The sequence below is a fragment of the Pelophylax lessonae genome (assembly GCF_965119305.1).
Source record: "Pelophylax lessonae genome assembly, chromosome: 8".
Lineage (NCBI taxonomy): Eukaryota > Metazoa > Chordata > Amphibia > Anura > Ranidae > Pelophylax > Pelophylax lessonae.
In genome coordinates, this window is record NC_138775.1 from 68644827 (window position 1) to 68662623 (window position 17797).

The 17797-nt window shown below is 40.3% G+C and overlaps 1 protein-coding gene across 17 annotated transcripts in view; it reads right to left on the bottom strand.

Moving 5' to 3' along the window:
* The window catches only part of CACNA1D (calcium voltage-gated channel subunit alpha1 D), a 537366-nt gene that overhangs the window by 268954 nt on the left and 250615 nt on the right, over positions 1-17797 (bottom strand). For 12 of the 17 annotated variants that reach the window (XR_014225629.1, XM_082266525.1, XM_082266518.1 and 9 more), the window contains exon 8: positions 11791-11894. Coding sequence is in view for 16 of the 17 variants with exons in the window: in XM_082266525.1 (XP_082122651.1) it covers positions 11791-11894 (104 nt within the window). In the remaining variant the exon portion in view is untranslated. Of the gene's footprint in view, positions 1-9577; positions 9682-11790; positions 11895-17797 lie in introns of all 17 variants that reach the window. The other 5 variants (XM_082266515.1, XM_082266513.1, XM_082266517.1 and 2 more) reach the window with 1 other exon arrangement.

Sequence of the window (17797 nt, forward strand, 5' to 3'; positions counted from 1 at the left end):
CCCGTGTGAAAGGGCCCTAAGATGCATTTGTCCTCTGCTACACAGCCCACATGGCTGCTATGGGCATGACATTGAAGAGGAGCTTCTCCAGCTCCAGAGGGCCATCTTTAGATTTTTACCAATCCAGACAAAATTCCTGGTAGGTGCAGGAAATTTGAAAAGAAATAAATGTTTGTGTGAACATTTTCTATATAGAGGGGAATCTCTAGGGCTATATGCCAACATTTTTATATATCTCTTCAATATGGTGATCTCCCATGGTGGGTGACATCACTTCCATCGCTGGCGGAAGTCATCATTTCTCCCCTAGGAGACAGAGGGGCAGCATCTCAGATCTCTCCTCTGCCCTTAAAAGCATTTGATCAAATCAATATCAGTTTGATCAGATGCTATTACAAGCTGGTAATGGCTTGTAAACAAACTGAAAGAAGTGAAAAATTCTTTATCACTTCTGGTTTCATACACCATAGAGATGATCAGGAAATGGCAGTTCCGGTGGAATCGCTGGGTTCAGTCTTCCTGGCGGAATGTAAACATGGAAGCTGCAGCCATGACGCTGATATAACCAGTAAAACCCAAGGAAGTACGGTTATGTCCTAAGGGTAGTAGGTGATCATTCTAAAGGAGAACAAAACTCCCAAAAATTAATACATATTTTAAGTAAAAATGGGTTGGATTTTTATTTTATTTTATGGTATTTATGTTTCCCTTCCTGAACTGTGCAGAGTGTAGACTCTGTGTAGGAAGTTCCAGTGGATGCCAGTGCACTCTATCAGCAACAGCAGAATGTGTCTGCGCATTGTACACTGACAAGACTGCCTTGTAGACCATCACATTATTGAAAAGGAAAGGGTGAAGACTCTGAACTGAATAAGCTTTGACATCTTAGGAAAGGAATCATCCGTGGATTCACCTTGCAGGTAGGAATCATCTGTGGATCAACCTTGCTTGTATGACTTGGTTAACAGCATATAAAAAAACATATAAAAACGTACTGCTCAAAAAAATGAAAGAAACACTATGAAAACACATCAGATCTCAATGGGGAGAAATATCATGCTGGATATCTATACTGATATGGACTGGGAAATGTGTTAGGAACAAAGAAATGTGGACTCCAAAGACGTCCAAAAAATGCCTGATAAATGCCTGCAACAAAAACGCCCAGGTGGAGCGGAGCCATATCCCTGTGATACTAAAAATTCTAAGAAAAAATATCTTTTTTTTTCTGGCTCTGGACATGCTACAGAGATGAAACTTCACAGGTACACTTTTTAGACCCCCCAGACACTAAATGCAAAAAAAGTCATGCCTGCCACCAAAAAATGCCCGATAAATGCCTGCAACAAAAACGCCCAGGTGGAGAGGAGCCCTATGCCTGTGCTACTAAAAATTATAAGAAAAATTATCTTTTTTTTGGTTCAGGACCATTTTAATGGAAAGTCGGATCACAAGTCGTTTCAAATAAGATAAGGAGGTGACTCCTATTGAAGTCTATGGGACAAGTCAGATACAAGTTGCCTCAAAGTAGTACAGGACCCTTTTCAGAAGTCGGAGCGACTTCAGTAGTGCCAATTAAGAGGGCACTGATTGATTAACATTGCTTTTGTTATGTCAAGCGACTTGGGGCGACTTGAGGGCACACAAGTCGCCTCACAAGTCGCGGCAGTGTGAATGGGCTCTTAGACACACTTTATTATTTTCCAGCCAATATTTTTACAAAACCTTTGTTATATGTTTGTTAAATTGACACTTATGACACTTATGACAATTATGGTTTAATTGGGGGGAGGAGGGAGGGGGAGGTAAGGGGGGTTGGGTTTGGTCAGATCATGACAATGTTTTTTTGAAATGTATGTATATATAAAAAATCACCAATAAAGATATAAATTTAAAAAAAAAAAACTGACACACATTTTCCATCAATTGCTAATTAAACTATATAGAAATTCTTAAGTGATGTCAGTTTACCATCTGAAACACAAGACACACAATCGTCATTAGGCAGGCCTTGACATTAACACTGCAATCTGAGTTCAAAGGGCTGAACTTTTTTTATCCAAGGTACATAGTCTGTGTTTTTATGCAAACTTCCTTTGAACAGGACAGCAGATAAAGCCAGCTAATTACCTTCCTGTGCAGACCATCTCTGTCCTTTTGGACTAAAATTAGCCATATTATATCACTTAAAGGTCCCAAGGGGACTTCTTATCCGTCTTCTAAGTGCACAAACAAATTTAAGATAATTCTGGAGCCACTACAGACAGAAAAATGATAACTTCACATTCTGTGTCTACAAAATAGACACATGTGTTATCTAAAGCATACTTTCTAATCACTCAAAATTTTAGGTGTATCTAGAGTATCTCACAAAAGTGAGTACACCCCACACATTTTTGTAAATATTTTATTATATCTTTTCATGTGACAGCACTGAAGAAATGACACTTTGCTACAATGTAAAGTACTGAGTGCACAGCTTGTATAACAGTGTAAATTTGCTGTCCCCTTAAAATAACCCAACACACAGCCATTAATGTCTAAACAGCTGGAAACAAAAGTGAGTACACCCCTAAGTGAAAAGTTTCCAAATTGGTCCCAAAGTGTCAATATGTTGTGTGGCCACCATTATTTTCCAGCACTGCCTTAACCCTCATGGGCATGGAGTTCACCAGAGCTTCACAGGTTGTCACTGGAGTCCTCTTCCACTCCTCCATGATCATGGAGCTGGGGGATGTTAGAGACCTTGTACTCCTCAACCTTCTGTTTGAGGTTGCCTTCTGATGCTCAATAGGGTTTCGGTCTGGAGACATGCTTGGCCAGTCCATCACCTTTATCCTCAGCTTCTTTAGCAAGGCAGTGGTCATCTTGGAGGTGTGTTTGGGGTCATTATCATATTGGAATAATGCTCTGCGGCCCAGTCTCCGAAGGGAGCAGATCATGCTCTGCTTCAGTATGTCATAGTACATGTTGGCATTCATGGTTCCCTCAATGAACTGTAGCCCCCCAGTGCCAGCAGCACTCATGCAGCCCCAGACCATGACACTCCCACCACCATGCTTGATTGTAGGGAAGACACACTTGTCTTTGTACTCCTCACCTGGTTGCTGCCACACACGCTTGAACCATCTGAACCAAAAAAGTTTCTCTTGGTCTCATCAGGCCACAGGACATGGTTTCCGTAATCTATGTCCTTAGTCTGCTTGTCTTCAGCACTGTTTACAAACTGTTTACAGGCTTTCTTGTGCATTATCGTTAGATAAAGATTCCTTCTGGGACAACAGCCATGAAGACCAATTTGATGCAGTGTGCAGCGTATGGTCTGAGCACTGACAGGCTGACCGCTCACCCCTTCAACCTCTGTAGCAATGCTAGCAGCACTCATATGTCTATTTCCCAAAGACAATCTCTGGATATGATGCCGAGCACATGCACACATTATTATCACAGTAGTGGAGAATGGATGGGGAGGTGTGGGAGATTTCCAAGATGCAATCGATACATACAAAGAAACCAAAACAAATAAGTTCAAAAATTAAGTTATGTGTAATAAAATGGAATGACACAGGGAAAAAGTATTGAACACATGAAGAAAGGGAGGTGCAAAAAGGCATGGAAAGCCAAGACACCATCTGAAATCTATCAGTAATAAGAAAGCAATTCTGACCCTTGTCAGTGCAAATTATTATCAGCTGGTTCAGTCTCAACTGATGGCCATTAAAAAGGTCCCATTACCAAGGTGTCACACAAGAAACATCTCATGATGGGTAAAAGCAAAGTGCGCTCTCAAGACCTTTGCAACTTTATTGTTTCAAAACATACTGATGGCATTGGTTACAGAAGGATTTCTAAACTTCTGAATGTTCAAGTGAGCACAGTTGGGGCTACAACCCGGAAGTGGAAAGAACATCATTTCACTATAAACTGGCCACAACAAGATTTCTAACAGAGAAATGAAAATAATTATTAGAAGAGTTGTCCAAGCGCCAAGGACCATTTGTGGAGAGCTTCAGAAAGACCTTGAATTAGCAGATACAATTGTTTTAAGGAAAACAATAAGTAATGCACTCAACTGCCATTACCTGTATGCACGCTCACTACGTAACACTCCATTGCTAAACAAAAAGCATGTTGAAGCTTGTTTTAAATTTGTTGCACAACATTAAGACAACCTGTGAAATACTGGGAGAAAAAAGTGTGGTCAGATGACACAAAAATTGAATTTATGGATACAATAATACACACCATGTTTGCAGGTCAAATGGCACTGCACATCACCCCAAAAACACAATACCAACAGTGAAGTTTGGAGGTGGGAACTTCATTTCGTGGAACTTTTTTTCAGCATATGGTACAGGCAAACTTTAAATCATTGAAAGAAGAAAGAATGGAAAAATGTAAGAAGATATTCTTGATAGAAATCTGTTGCCATCTACCAGGATGATAAAAATAAAACGAGGGTGGACATTTCAGCAAGACAATGATCCCAAACTCAAAGCCAAGGAATCTCCCAATTAGTTTCGAAGAAAGAAAATAAAGCTGCTAGAATGGCCCAGCCAATCACCTGGCTTGAATCCAATAGAAAATCTATGAAAGAACTAAAGATCAGAGTTCATAGAGGAGTCCCATAGAACCTTCAAGATTTGTTTGTGTGGAAGAATGGGCCAAAATCACACCTGAGTAACGTATACGACTAGTTTCTCCATACAGGAGGCGTCTTGAAGCTGTCACCACCAACAAAGGATTTTTGTACGAAGCACTATATAAGTATTCAGTTAGCGTGTTCAATACTTTTTCCCTGTGTCATTCCATTTTATCACACATAACTTAATTTCTGAACTTATTTATTTATTTATTTATTTTTTTGTATGTGACAATTTTATGTCAATAGCACCTTTAGAAATATTTTTACCTAGAAAAATGGTGATGTGTTCAATACCTATTTTACCGCTGTATACAGTGTTGCTTCTAGGAATAAGTGAAAAAACAAAGATTAAACCCTCGCTAACCCAAAAACTAAAAATAAATGTAAATGAAAAGTGTTGCAGCTGCTGTTCGCCAAGTAAATACTCAGATAGAATGTAGGTAATCAATTAACACAGCGCTAGCATATATGAATAAAATGATAAACTTCCTCATGTGACACAAAGTAATAAAAGCAGTAACAATAGATATATATATATATATATAAATGTCCAAAAAATTGTGGAATTAAAAAATCTCTAAGAAAGTGTCCAAATATATAAATCGGTGATAAAGTGCTCCAGTGCAGATTAAACACACATGTTTCAAGTGGTGGTGACCCCTCCAGGACCCCTACTCACCAGAACATGTGGATCCTATGGGGGTCTAATGAGCTTGTGGACACTTAAATGTAAAAGACACCAGGGCTTCTCCTCAGGAATCAGGGGCTGGTTGGACCTTCCCAACCATGTGTAATCCTAGATTTCCTCCAGACAGTGTTACCAAAAAAGAAAGGGGACCAGGAATAGTGAAGCCCGTTTTAAGGAGTTTTATTAGATTAAAGCCAAAAACATACTCACATAGTAAGAGAATAAAGGAGCGAGGTAAATACAGTAAGAGCCGGGAGCGCCGCTAACAGCGTGCGTTCCACGGCTATTCGGGAAGTAAACCGGAAGTGACGATAGCTCAGGTGCCGTACCGGAATTATATCAACGCGTTTCCCCCTCCCAATAGGGCATTTTCAAAGAACTCCTCAAAACGGGCTTCACTATTCCTGGTCCCCTTTCTTTATTGGTAACACTGTCTGGAGGAAATCTAGGATTACTTATGGTTGGGAAGGTCCATCCAGCCCCTGATTCCTGAGGAGAAGCCCTGGTGTCTTTTACATTTAAGTGTCCACAAGCTCATTAGACCCCCATAGGGTCCACATGTTCTGGTGAGTAGGGGTCCTGGAGGGGTCACCACCACTTGAAGCACGTGTGTTTAATCTGCACTGGATCACTTTATCACCGATTATATATTTGGACACTTTCTTAGAGATTTTTTAATTCCACAATTTTTTGGACATTTATATATATATATATATTGTTACTGCTTCTAGGAATAGACATTCCTAAAAGGTAGTTTTATTTCACCATTAAGAAAGCCACAGAGAAAAATAAATCCTCTATATACTTTGTCAAAAGATTGATTTGGTCCATTTTTCAGGGTGGGAAAGCAAGAGTGTATTTAAGAGTTGCCGTGGGAAATGATTTTCCTTCACTTTGGAAAGAATAACCCCTACTTCCTGTTGTAAACTGGGAAAGGAAGTGAAGGGAATTTATATACAGCAAAAAATTACTTGGGTTGCATCCATTCCCCCCTCAATCCATAATTAAAAACAAACATTTTGTCTTCAGATACTTTTCAAAAGCAAGCACTATTGCCAAAATAATTCCAAAAACACTGCACCACAGATTCCCTTTAAAAGTTGTGATAGACAATCCCTGCAGCTCTTCCTACTATCTAGTGCAAATCGCACTACGATATCAACCCGAATTTGCAAAAATGGATGAGCGGTAAGTTTTCAGTACCTATCCATACATAAATAACAGAAATTGTGCAAACAAAAATTTATGAAATACCAACAAAGTGCTACCAGTATTAAAGTGCAATCAAACATAAAAGTCCATACTTGTCCTAATTAAATCCTAATCAGTGTGCTTAAATTTAGAACGTGCTCTGAACACTACATGCAAATATAAAGTTGGGACATGGCACATCTGATGTCAAATCCGGTGACGGTATTTCCGGGACAGTGGAACGCACGCTGTTTCGCCATATTGCTCCAGGGCCGAATCTGTTGGGTGCCAGCTAGGGCACCGATGCATGTGAGTGGAATGTTTTTACCCTTTGTTGAAATTTTATGGAATAAATGGGTTGCACCATGATCTTGTGTGCGGCTTTTCGTTTCTGATCTGGAAGGGCAGTGAGGGGGACTGCAAGGGACCTGGCCATACCATTATCCTGTTTTGGATATCCACTAAAGCACTTTTAGACCCACTTAAAACCTGGGTCTAAGGATCTGGTGAGTATAGCCTGAGAAGAGGTTGTGGCGTGGAGACATGGAGGAGCACTGTTTGATACAGCACTTTATATATGCATGAAGTGTGCAGAGCACATTATATAGGATTTTTAAGCATACTAATTAGGGATTTATTTAGGACATGTATGGACTTTTATGCTTGATTGCAGTAGGAAAACAAAATATAGAATATCTGTTATAAGCAACAGCTTTGAATTTATTTTGCTTTAGTTTTTATAAATTCAGAATAATATAATAAAATCAGTTTAACTGTCAGCTACAATTAAAGCGAGCCTTCACCCTAATTTACATCTTGGGCTGCCCTGCCCATCTGCCTCCTCCCTTCTCCCTCTCTTACCAATGGAGATCATTTTTTTTTCAATATACTTTGTTTGTGCTACAAATCAGCAGGTCTACTTTTCTCGCCTAGGCAAACCATTGTTTTCAGGCATGCGCAGATGTGCTACAGGGCTCAGCTCCTGAGAGAGCCCTACCACATATCTGTGCACGTGCCAGGTTGCCACCCATCTGTGCACGCAATGGGTTTCCCTGCACGTTCAAAGATTGCCAACAGGGAAATCCAAAATCCTTCCTGTCTTTGCATGTGCGTAGAAACCTCCCTGTGCATGCACATGTGTCCACGGGCTCTGCCAGGACCAGAAGGCTGGTCAGAGCTTCATCGGCACATCTGTGCTTGCAAAATAATGAAGTGTCAAGGAGCTGGCCAAACACAAGGAAAATGTATTCCAGTTAATTAGGAGCCAGATCAAATTAGAACCATGGGTGGTCTTGTTAATATCCCCCAGCCCAACTTCCTTTAATCTAAAAATTGAAGGAGAAGGTCTAAAAATTGTTGGCTGAAAAACATCTGCATCCAATTAGATGCAGCCACTGTTAGAGTATTCTGGCAGCCACAGGCGCCTTCTGTCAGAATACAATATCCAGAAGAGATTCGTCCATCCAGGATGTATAGCATCGAAAGAAGGAATCAAGTGATTTCTAGAGAAAAGAGAAATCTTACAGTGTATGGTCTGTTTTTGTGGAGAAAACATTACAGTAAAGGGTCCCATTTATTTTCACAAATTTTATGGACAACCAGTGACTCAATTTTTTGTTTCAGGCTGCCACTAGTTTCAAGAAAACTGACAAAATGAGCATCTTTGTAACAGACTAACCTAATGACCATTTATCCCAGTTAAGGTGAGAATCCTTATTTTACCCTAAAGGATTGGGATTTAACAGGTTTAGACTAAGCTTGGTTTTATTTGCATAGCATCTAACTGTCCCTTTTTTTACTTTAGGATGTTAGGATGTATACACTAAGAATACTAGAACAAGGATCCAAAAATATGCAAATAAATTTCTTTACCTATTTGCGATCCATGTAAAATGTAAAGACATTGCAAAATAACAACATTTTTAGATTTGCCATAGAAAGTTAATTAATAAGGAAAAAGCAAGCAGTCATACATGCAAAATTATCAGGGTAACACCCTGACAAGATTGTAGGTGGCCGGTTAAACACACAGAAATCACACAAGGATTGAGAGATCAGTAAAACATAAGAAAAAGACACACAAAGGCAAAAATGCATTAAAAGCATGCCGTTAGTTTTGATCTATAGTAGGGCATCTCAATTTGCAACCGCATGCAGAAAATCAATCTTCCTGGTACTGTTGAATGTACCAGACCCAAGAACAATGTAGGATCCATTATGTAGTCTGGATTAAAACTCCAGAAATGCAATATGATAACTGAGAAAGAACCAGTATCATCAACGTGGCTTGATGCAGAATGTGGGCCAGTAGTAAAGGTTTCCAAATAACACTGAAAATGATCTACCTAATTTATGAATACAAGAGTTTAGTGTGTTTTTACTCGTATCAGCTATTGTTGCTTCTCTGTCAGTCTGTGTACCCAATCACTATGTCAGGTCCAGGTTTTCTGAGCAAATCTTTCACTATGACCACTAACTTCTCCAAACATTACACTGGATACATGAGTAATGAGTTGTATATTTTGCAAAAAGAGGAAAAAGGGCAAAATGGAACTAGAGAACTCGGCCATATAGCAGTGAGAATGAGCAGGGTACAAAAAAACCTTGTGTTTTTACTTATGGAATCTCAACCAAAGCTGTTCTTTCAGTGGAAAATTAGAAAGGATGAATTGGCTTACTTTAGAACAGTGCTGATTGGCTACCTCTGTTTCCACTGTTCTATCACCCTACAAAAAGAAAATCATGACAATCTACTGGAATTTATGACATCGAAAAACACATTCTACTGCTCACGTCAGGGTCTTCTCTGGCCCACATGTTGTGCAGCTTTGCCAAAGAACAGGCATTGTGCTTGCTGCATACTGTTTAGTATCTGTGTCAATCTCATGTTATTTTGACAATCCAACATAATCGACCAAAGACAAAACAGAGTAAACATGATGTTGTCAGCATGCAAGACACATATTGTAAGTATTTTACATTGTGCAGATGAGAAGACAGTCGGCCACCTAGCACACAGCAGTAGAATATGCAAACACAATTCAACTGCTTACCCACTAAGTACACCAAGAACCAGGTTAAGAACGAAAAATGAGCCAAGGATAATAAGACTAACAAAATAGACCCATGGCCACTCACATCCTATGGCGTCATTCACCTGTAGGAATTTAAGGAAGGTGGTTATAGTCTACTCATGTACTATATAGCAGAGACCAACCTACAGCCACCAAGCAACATGGTTAACTTACGTCCACCTCAGTTCTGGCCTAGAATTGAATGTAATCAAAGACAAATAGCTCCCCAAGGAGTTTTTTATGAGCTTGTCAACTTGTAATATTTAACCTTTATGCAATATTTAAAGATGTTCTTCAAGATGAGCACTTGTAGTGCTTTTGTGGGGGGTTTTCTAAGGTCAATAAATTGCTTAAAGATAGGAGGACTGTGTGGGGTTTAAACTAGACATAGATGGATTGAAATTTGGCTGGTTCAGCTGGGACTGGCCAAATTTCGGCCCATCTATGGCCATTCCTGTTTCAGAAAGTTGATTTAAGGATCGGCTTCTCTTAAACGGGGCTGTTGGAAAATTTCCACTGGATTAGCGCATGCAGCCAATAGACTGCAGGGCTGATCAGTGTATTCTGACAGTTGTCAGAATAGAATGGTACAGTGGTTAAGATTCCCCCATCCACCTTGATTGCATGGATAGGGATAGGGATATCCATTCTTTTCTTTTTTTTAACAGCCAGCTGGCTGATTAAAAAAAAATATTCTATCTTTTGCCAGCCTTAGACCCCACTGAATCAGTGGCTGTTGCAGTGGCGGCCGGTTAATAAGGGGCGCAGGTGCGCATCCCCCCCAGAGTTAGTTTGCCAAAGAAGAAAGTTACTTTAACATGTTAAAAACTGTTAGTCATATTATCATTTATTAAAAAAAAATAAAAATAAAAACTGTATTTCATTCATATGTGTGTGAACTGTGCGGGGCGCCGGACCAATGGGTGTCTATTAGGTCCCTAAACTTTTGAAAAGCATGTGATTTGAGGCTGAGCTCTAATTGGCTTGTTTGAGATTGTCCTTAAAGCGCAGAGCGTTGCGGCCTGAACCCTCCCACTTTTAGTTTTAGCAAATCAATACTCGTCATTGTGTCACTTTTGGTTTCTAGCTTCTCATCCCGTGGAACGCAAGGCGTCCTCTGTGGACCCGGAGAGGGGAGCACGAAGAGTGATTTTACCTCCACCCCAAAAAAAATTTAGCGCCAGCCGCCACTGGGCTGTTGTGATGTAAACTGGTCACTAGTAAAGTGTCTGCATAATATATATATAATGATACATATGGTACATTACATTGAGGTCAGGTACACAGGTATAGCAGAAGAATTGTTTTTTAAGTGGCTTTTAAAGTAGTCTAGCACAGAGGACTAAACTGCAGTTTAACGTTTAACTTTATTATAAATAGTTAATGCAAAGTATAGTCCTTTTTAAATTATTTTTAGTCAAAAAGTAGAAGACATCTGCTTTTTGTTGTATTAATCTTACAAATGTGTGCTAATCTTTTAAAATCCTTGTTTCTGTTTGTAATTATATGCACATGAGGGCAGCCTGCTTCGCAGTGCTACTCAATGGTTATGCCTTACTGTTCCTACACAATGCAAGTCTATTTGTTGGATCCCTGTCTGGCTATCTTATCTCATTTTCTCATATGTAAACAGTTATTAAGCAGTTAGGCAGTGTAATTGGAGTAGCTAATCTGCCCTGCCTCCAGTGACTAATATTTAAATATTTACATGTAATAAAATAAAAAAAGTAAGAGAAAGCTAATAAAAATGAGAAAGTCTAATCAAAATTATTTTAACCCCTGCAATAATAAATTAAATATGTTTTAATTGAAAATGTACTATTCCTTTCCTTCAAACCAGTGTGCCATAGGGTCAAACTGCACTTACAGTGCTATATATCAGTAGCTCCCAATCATCAATATACTTTAGAAAGGGTCATTTATAAGTCAGTTCAGTACCCTGCTCACCTCTTGGATTTCCTGGCAATTTGAAGCTGCATTAAAAAAAAAAACATTCTTTCCTTTACCCCTTAATTTCGGAAATATTGGGCCTTCATGAAGAACATCTTGAAATATTACTAATCCATGCCAATGTTACATGATTCTATATTGTATGTTCCTGGAGGTCAATTTTTGGCCTTATTCTTATCCTACATTTTGGTGGCAGCTGGACACTGGGCTCTGCCTTCATGATAGAAAAGGCATGTGCTTACCCGCTTAAAACACCAAGAACAAGATTTAGCACGAAAAATGACCCAAAGATGACGAGACTGACAAAATACACCCAAGGTAATTCAAATCCCATAGCATCATTCATCTGGAAGAAATAAGATGGACTTGTAGAAAGAAAAGGCAAGACATGACAGACATGACAGACATTAGAACAAAGAGAATAAATCCAATTGGACATTTAAAGCCCAACTCCAGCCAAAAAAATGTTATTTAATTTTAGATAAAGCATGGGCAGGCCGCAGCTTCTGTCAGATATTTGTTGTTGTCTTTGGCTCTATTGGGGAGATTTTCTCTTGCTATCGTTCAAGGCAGGGAGTGCTTGGAAATCTTTTCACTAGGGACACAGACAAAACAAAACACATCTTTAGTAGAGTGTGAAGGGGTTGCAACATCTGACAATGCTGTTATTGTAGTTATAATGGAAGGTAATAGTAAGGGAAATCGCCCTAGTAGAGTCACAATATATATAAAAACAAAAAAATATTCCAAAAGAAGTTTAAAAAAATTAGGCTGGAGATGGGCTTTAACAACGAGCATGTAAATGCCATACAAGTGTGAACAACAGACAAGAAAAAGCTATAAAAAGACATATAATAGGCATTAAAAGACTAATAAAACATGAACAGAAGTTGGATTATGCAAGCACTATTAAGAACATTATTTCTATTTTTTCTCAGGAGCTGAGCAAGAACTCTTAGACTTGTTTCACAATGGTGCGATGGAAGACATTGCATGTAATTCACACTGCACTACTGTGCACATGTGATGTCTGTGCGATGCAAATTCAGCCATACATATTGTATGGCTGAATTCACATCGCATTCGAACCCTTTTTTTGGTCCGCAACAGGAATCGGATCGCATAGGAGTTCACACCAATGCAATCCAATTCCTGTCTGAATTTACAGTTCGCACTGCCATATGCCAAATGATCTGGGGGTGTCATTAACTTTGTATTGACACCACCAGTGGCTCGCATATGCCAGTGAGAACTGCCTGCGGGTGGGAACCTGAAGTGGATTTGCAGAGTTTCCGGCATCGCACTAATGTGAACCAAGCCTTAGGTATTAGGAAAGTTTTGGGAGAGGTGATAATTGTCTGGAGGTCCTTCTTTGACTCTTGCAAGTCTAAACTGTATGATAATATAAATCATTAGCTTACATCCCATAACAAAATCTAAAAAATATGTCCACATTAAACAATAACTATGAACCAACTTATGCTTAGGTTTTATAACAGTATTTTGCTGATTGCCTTGCCATGGAAAAATGAAATTGCACAAATTAAATTTAAAGGCTCTATCAATCCCAAACTAAAACTTTAAAACACTGAGATGTATATTGCGAAGGACTAAAAAATAAGCTACAAAGCAAATGTAAATAGAAAGTAATTTATATCTCAATGTGTGTATGAGACAAGATTTATAGCCATGTATGCGTAAAACTGTGATTAAAAGAAAACGTAAAATACTTTTTTATAAAATTGATTGTATAAAAAACTTTTTTAACTCTCAAAAGGTGTAATTAGACTAAATTTAGCAAATATTTGGACCCAAGAAAAGCTTTTATCAATGTTCATGATTAATCAGTAAAATACTAAATTCATAATGTTTAGCTCACTTTGGAGTTGGCTGTGAGAGATTCTTAATTTTAATCAACATCATTTGAATTCATAATGAATTACAACAAGCAGCAAATGAAATGCTTACATTTTTACAAACTAAATGAATACACATGACCTTGAGAGTAAATTTTATTTATTTGCATTGGATATTTTAATCCCCGAAAACTCTTGTTACTTCCTGTTTACATCACTATGTATCTATGAAAGACTACATAGCAGTCACACATATATAACATCACACAGGGACCACTTTATTTAATCTAGACATAGCTGGAATTAATATTTTTTGCATGCAAAGCCAAACATGTAACATAAAACATAAACTAATATAAATTATGATTAGTATTGAACATTTTGTTGCATTATTGAAATATATTATTTAATACATATATATATAATATATAACATTATATATATTACAGATGAGACAGCCTTTTTGGGACTTAACAAATATTCCTAAACACATACTTAGCAAATGACTCAAGATTGTTGGAGAGTTCCAAAGGTTTGCACCACAAAAGGAACAATGCCAGTATAAATGACTGTGGGTTTATTAAAATACGACAAAATATGATATGTGACTTGAGTTAACTTGGTGCAAAGTTTAAATGTTGGGATGAAATTTAAGGGCACTTTCCCACTGCTCTGCTGTGCTTTGGCTGCAGCATGGATGCAGCGCAGTGTACCAGCAGTTTTCAAGCAGGTTAGCTGCATTTTCCCATAGACTTCTAATATGGCCATGGCTTTGGTGCATTTTCTGAAATTGCACTAAAACTGCGGGACATAATGACAGTCTATGGGAAAGTAGAGCTAACCCGTCAGAAAACTGTGGATACACTGTGCTGCAGCACTAGCGCAGAAGATCATTGTGAAGCCGCCCTAAAGTGAATCACATGACCCCCACATACCTGGAAGCACTAGGGGGTGGATTTACTAAGGGCAATTAGACTGTGCACTACGCAAGTGCAGTTACTCTTGCGCCTAGTAAATGAGGAAGAGCTCTGCTGACTTCCATCATCCAAACATATGCAAACAAAAATGTTGTTTTTTTTTTGTTTTTTTTCTTGCATGTAATTGGGTATTTTTTGCAAAATGAAGCTTAAACTCATTTGCTAAGAACTGGCTCAAAGTGCACAGTCAATTTGCCTTAAACGAAATCCACCCCTAAGTATTTTTGCTTTGCTTTTTCAACTGAACTAAGCAGTGGGGTACTGATGAGTATATGATACCACAAACTTAAACACACCTTATAGCAAACTGATCACAGTTGTTTGGGCAATAAGAAAAAAAAGCAGCCAAATAAAGGTAATTCAAAATGCTAAATTATTTAAAGTGTAAGTTTACTTTTACAAAAAAGCAAACAATGTTGTGCCCTATGGTTGTAGCAGCATAGTCTGCTAAACCTACTTACTAGCCAGGGCTCCTCTTCTGTTTAAACATAGTAGTCCACGACCACATTTAGAAAAAACATCTCAAAACTCGTTGCGGCCAGCAATGGCTCCATCCCAAGTTACTATTAGGGTTGGAGAAGCCGTTGAGAACAGTGTCCCCTAGTGCCATTGGAGAGAGTGCCATCCTATTATTTTTGGCTGCACACACACAGTGTGTACTGTACTCTCTCTGGTCACCTATGATGAGCTCAGCAAATAGACAGAAGAGAGTACACACGTGCCTAATAAAGTTTATTTTTGTTTAATTTGCATAACAATGTCCATAGTTGACTCCTTCTCTGGGGGGATCCTTGTTCTCTCCATACCCTGTTTTTTCTTGATAGAACAGAGCCTTGGAGGCACTCTGAACATGCTCAGTCTGGTGCGTATTGCTAGCGAGTTTTTTTTGGGAGGGGGCATGTAATCAGCACAGGGCCAATCAGCACTGTCCAGACAGGGGGTCAGGGGTCATGCAGCCTCATAGGACAGTCAGAGGAGAATGAAAACTCCTCCTACAAACTTTAACCAGTGCTGGGCCAGACACTGATAGAAGTCACAAGACTGCTATATATTGCTGGTGAGAAAAGTTATTTAGCAGTTTATATTAAGTAAAATCTTTGCATTTCCATGCATGCAGGGTCCGGGGTTTAGTAACACTTTAAGGAGTTTTACTGAAGTTAACAGTTCACATATAAATCCAATTTGAGGGAAACTGAGACCCACATTACACCTTCATTGGGTATAAGCACTCCGGAAGAAAAACTTACTGTACAGTGTTTCCAATAACACCAGACCATCTACTGGCCCAGCACTGTCATACACACACATTGATCTTTAAATAAATTAGCATGTTGGTGTACCTTTATTTGCCTGTTTGTTTTATATGGTCATCTAAATGGCTGTGATCAGTTTGCTACAGGGTGTGTGTAAGCTTGTGGCAGCATGTACTGATCTTTACCTTGCTACCTCAGAGGTTTGTTTAGTCGAGAAATACTCAGTATTCCCAGGTATGAGGTACATGTTATTTGCTCCCCTTCATCCCATCTGATAGCATTGATGCTTGGTGATTGGTCTAGCATAGTCACATGTGAGTGGGGGGCAGTGTTCTCCAGCACCGTGTGAAATGCAAATAATGACTAAGAGATTACACAAGGTTTCTTCTCTTTGCACTTGGTGGCTGATTAGAGAAGCAGAGCAGCAAAGGTTAGGTACTTCTGGAGAGGGGGAGGAGGTAAGTGAACCTGTTGTTTTGTCCTTCTGGGGGGAGGACATGTGACCCACTCCCCTTCCTCCCACGTAACAGCATTGGTGCTTGGTATATCACTCAAAGGTTTGTGCTTCTGGATAGGAAGGAGTTAAGTGAACATGTTACTTTGCCATTTGCAAAACACAGGTTTGCCTTTAAGGCACTGTTGCCTTGCCAATGCAGGGCAACGTTACAATATGTTTGAAAAGATCTCCTTCGACCCCCATATGCTCACCTTACCTGTGCTCCTTTGCAGTTCTGTGCTCCTCCAAGAGTCCACAAGAATACACTACTCTTGAAGGGGCGTGTGACCTGCTCTCCTGTGATGGTGTTGGGGCCTAGCAGCAAATCCCACCACTCGTTCACAACACAGCGGATCCGAGCAGCTGCAGAGGCGTTGTAAGGGAACATAGGTTAGGGAAGTTTAAGGGGGTTGTGGGCTACCCTTTTCAGTAACATGTCCTGCATGAGTAAAGTGACAGTGTCTCTTTAGGGTTTACAACTTAGTAATCATTATTAATGGCATTTTGTGCAACACTGCGTGGCATTTTTATGCTTTACAATAGCATAGAGGTGTTGTGCAAAGTGAAATTGATGGTTAATTAAAATAAAGTTGTTTTAAGTTGATAACAACTCAATAACCACAGGATCTGCATGGGGTGTGGTGAGCATGTTACTCAGGCTTGAGACTCTGGGCAAATAATAAAAGTCTAGCCCCTACAAGCAGGGCCGGCGTTAGGGGGGGGCAAATTGGGCAACTGCCCAGGGCCCCGAATGTCCAGGGGCCCCGTGCAGGGCCTGACTGGCCTACCGGGACCGCTTTAAGGGCCGGCGCAGCCGCAGCGCCGCTTTAAGCATTGGGGCGGTGACGGTCCGTCCATCTTATAGTTATTCGCGTCAGCCGCTGTGAGCGGCATGACGTCACAACGCCGACGGTCATGGGCGGGCTCAGCGGCTGGCTCGGCGGGTAAACTGAGTGACTGTGGCTGGAGCTGGAGGGGTGGAGGCTGAGCCTGCGAATGACTATGTCACGGACGCGCCGACGCCGATGATGATCCCTCCCACTGAGTGTGCACGCGGCCGGCACTGTGTCCCGACTCCCGACACAACACACTACACAGACTGAGAGTCACGCGCCAGCCAGCCAGTCAGCATGTGATGGCACTCAGTGAGGTGAGCCTGAGGTCAGTCAGACAGTCAGTGCACTGCAGAGAGTAATAAAGATTGTGCTGCTAGTTGCTCCTGTAACATGTCCATACAGCCCCTGACCTCTCCTGTAACATGTCCCCTGACCTCTCCTGAACATGTCCCCTGACCTCTCCTGTAACATGTCCCCTGACCTCTCCTGTACATGTCCCCTGACCTCTCCTGTAACATGTCCCCTGACCTCTCCTGTACATGTCCATACAGCCCCTGACCTCTCCTGTAACATGTCCCCTGACCTCTCATGTGCATGTCCGCACAGCCCCTGACCTCTCCTGTACATGTCCCCTGACCTCTCCTGTACATGTCCCCTGACCTCTCCTGTAAATGTCCCCTGACCTCTCCTGTAACATGTCCCCTGACCTCTCCTGTAACATGTCCCCTGACCTCTCCTGTACATGTCCATACAGCCCCTGACCTCTCCTGTACATGTCCCCTGACCTCTCCTGTAACATGTCCCCTGACCTCTCCTGTAACATGTCCCCTG